This window comes from Cebus imitator, unplaced genomic scaffold (genome assembly GCF_001604975.1).
Source record: "Cebus imitator isolate Cc_AM_T3 unplaced genomic scaffold, Cebus_imitator-1.0 Scaffold140, whole genome shotgun sequence".
NCBI classification, from domain to species: Eukaryota; Metazoa; Chordata; class Mammalia; order Primates; family Cebidae; genus Cebus; species Cebus imitator.
The window spans coordinates 3,084,052-3,087,648 of record NW_016107455.1 but is presented as its reverse complement, the minus strand read 5'-3'; the positions used below and the strand labels follow the sequence as shown (position 1 = coordinate 3,087,648).

The following is a 3,597-nucleotide window of genomic DNA, read 5'->3' as shown; positions in this document are numbered from 1 at the left end:
GACACCATTAGAAAGCTTATATATCCCTTCATTAAACAAAATAGGGAACTGCATCTGATGGTGGTGGAATGAAATTTTAAAATTAAAAATACCTGTATTTACAGCAGCATTGATCCTTTATAAATAAAGAATATGAAAATGCAATATCTATAAGGATAATAAAAAATTGAGGTGATGTTACTCAACCACAGTGCTTGGAGTTGGAATAAAAACCTATTGGTGCTTGTTAATGTGCCAGTAGTGAAACCACTTTCTGTTGGAGAAAATCCAACTGCAAATATGTGCGTGAAACACATATAACACAGGGCAAAATTGCTCAAAATGATTCAAGTCAGCTTATCTGCATTGGATGTTCTATTCATGAAACACATTACAAAGACATCCTTGTAAAGAAATAAAAGGTATAACAGTTTTCTGTTCACTCTTGTAAAACACTTCTCCCCTTATAAGTGACATCTTAAAATCTCAAACATGTTCTTCCCTTGGTTTGCAATCCTAATTTAAAGATATGAACAGCTTTATTTTCCATGTGATTATCAAATTTAAAAAAAAAAATCAAAACAAGCAAAATGTTCAAGTTTAAAAAAAAAAACATCCTGGGTGAGCAATGCACTAAAATTATCCACATGAAAACAAATGGTCAGTAATCTCATAAACCAACATAGCGTTTCACTGCAATGTGAAAAATTAATATCTTCTCAAACAGGCATAAGATGAAGAAGTGCTATTTTTAAATTGTAAAATGAATTTATGTAATATAAAATATCCTATATTATAATTTTTGATTCCAAATTGATGTGATTTCAAAAACAAGGATTAAAGTTTGATTGCAAATAGCAATGCAATATAATTTCATAAAAATCCTTCAATTTCTATTTTTCTCCTTTTTTGTAGTTGATACCTGAAGACTTCAATTTCTAAAGGGGACCCATTCCAATTTTCCCTCCCCAAGAAACTGTCTCACAATTACAAAATAGAAAAACAGCCAGTCATAATTGCAAAAAAACATTCTAATTTAAGAAATAATTTCTAGAGTACCAATTCAACATATTTGATAACTGAATGTAAAAACACTTTCTCTGAAATATTGCTTTTCATGCTTAAACTACAGAATGTTTCAAGACATCAAAAAAACTGATATACACATAATGCTGCATAAGGAAGTAGAACCTTGATACAAATATCCTTGATGAAATCATTTACTTCATCTAACAGTGCCTGTTTGGAACCTATGATTAAAAATAAAAAGAAAAACATAATTCTTCTTGGAGGATGAATTCCCTAAAATGCAATTTCAGTGTCTGTCCATAATATGGGGTTAGATCTTTTCAGAGTTTTTGTTTTTTGCTCTGTTTTGAAACCCCTGAGACACTATCTGTTTCCAAAGCTTTCTCTTTTGAATTAATTTCACTAAATCCATTTGCTGTCCCATTTTGTTCTTCAGTTATTTCTTCGTTTGCAGGGGAAGCAGATTCGCCCTTTTCTAATTTTTGCTGCATTTCACGGAGCTTGGTAACAGCTTTATCTATTGACATTATGCTAATAAGATTAAAGTCATGCATGCTGACTAGATGAAGCATGAAGTTTCGACATAAATTCTTCTTAATTATTTTCTGTCCATAATTTTCTACAAACAGCATACAGGCATGATTCATTTGATTGTCAGCAATAAACCTATTTAATAAAAACAAAACATCAATAGCAATACAAAGCACTGTCAAATGCAATAGTGACAACAATTATAACAATAAGACTCTACCCAATTCCAGTAAATGAATGATGATTAAACAAGCAGTAAAACTATAGTGAAACTGAGATTCAATCACCTGAATGAGCTTACCATTTAGAAATTTCAAGAGATTTAATCTAATGAGCTTATACAGGTGCCATTAGAACAGGAGACATAATTTCCGTTTTTGTTTTTTTTTTAAGAGACGTGGTCTTGCTGTGTTGCCCAGGCTGGAGTGCAGTGGCTATTCACAGGCGCGATCCCACTACTGATCAGCACAGGAGTTCTAACCTGCTCCACTCCGACCTGGGCTGGTTCACCCCTCCTTAGGCAACCTGGTGGTCCCCTGCTCCCGGGAGGTCACCATATTGATGCCAAACTTACTGTGGACACTCGATCAGCATAGTGCACTACAGCCCAGAACTTCTGTGCTCAAGCAATCCTCCCACCTAAGCCTCCTGAGTAGCTGGGACTACAGGCATGTGCCACCGTGCCCGGCATAATTTCTGTTCTTAATGAAATTAAATAAGCAGCCTTAAAAGTATAAAATATTTTCTCTTAAGAGGCCTGGCACAGTGGCTCATGCCTGTAATCTCAGCACTCTGAAAAGCTGAGGTGGGTGGATCACAAAATCAGTAGAAGGAGATGAGCCTAGCCAGTATGGTGAAACCCGCTCTCTACTAAAAATACAAAAATTAGCTTGGCATGGTAGCAGGTTCCTGTAGTCCAGCTACTCAGGAGGCTGATGCAGGAGAATCACTTGAACCCAGGAGGCAGAGGCTTCAGTGAGCCAAGATCGCACCACTGCACTCCAGCCTAGTGACAGAGACTCCCATCTCAAAATATACATACATTTTTTTCTCTTGCCAGCACCACTTCCATTAATTCTCCCTATACACACTAACAATCCCCTTTATTTTTTCTCTTGTTCTTGACATGCTTTCCTATTACAGAAGCAGTACTTCTCTAACTGAAAATCCAACATAAAATATGTAAAGCCTCCCTATAGGTTTTAAAACATCAGCCTATCTGCCACTTTGGAATGCCACTAATACAATGAACCCCAAAAGTTGCTACATGAATAGATTTGGATTAATGAACGGAATGAGAATTGAATAAAGTAATTTGACTATGATTATATCTTGAAACTAGCATGTCAAGATAAAAGAAGAAAAACAGATTAACCCAACCCTCTACATACATACTTCACTCAAGTGAATTTTAATGACTAGAACAGCAGCCATGCAAACTTTATCTGTAAAAGGCTAGAGAGTAAATACTTTAGGCTTTGCAAGCCATGTAATTTCTTTGTTTGTACAATGCATTAAAAATGTAAAGACTATTCATAGCTCAAGGGCAGTAGAAAAATACGCCATGGGTCATGTATACGCATCTGGACTAGAACTTACCCACCAACTCCTTGGTGCCCAATAGTAAAAAGACAAAAGTGCCCCCCACCTACCATTTATTTCACTTATCTATAAATGAAAAAACCTTGAATGTTTGTGCTGTAGAAGAAAGCCTTAAACGAGGATCTTATAATCAAGTGAAACTGTGTTTTAAAAAAAAATTTGGCAGAAACAAGGTCTTGCTACGTTGCCCAGGTTGGTTTTGAATTCCTGAGCTCAAGTGATCCTCCTGCCTTGGCATCATAAAGTGTTAGGGTTACAAGTGTGAGCCACCACACACAGCTGGTAACATACTTTTAGCCACAAAGGAATAAGAAATAAAAATTATTCTACCTTCACCTCTATGAAATGGTAAAAAAGAAATCCAAAAAGCCATGTTTCTGAAAAACTAAGCAACTGCTAGGCCGGGCACGGTGGCTCAAGCCTGTAATCCCAGCACTTTGGGAGGCCGAGGCGGGT

General features: G+C 36.2%; 1 protein-coding gene across 2 annotated transcripts in view; it reads right to left on the bottom strand.

The window, feature by feature from the left end:
• The window catches only part of SUZ12 (SUZ12 polycomb repressive complex 2 subunit), a 70,161-nt gene continuing 66,564 nt past the window's right edge, over positions 1-3,597 (bottom strand). For both annotated transcript variants that reach the window (XM_017542063.2, XM_017542064.2), the window contains one exon: positions 1-1,674. In XM_017542063.2, coding sequence (XP_017397552.1) covers positions 1,329-1,674 — 346 coding nt within the window. In that variant the 3' untranslated portion in view covers positions 1-1,328. The remainder of the gene's footprint in view (positions 1,675-3,597) is intronic.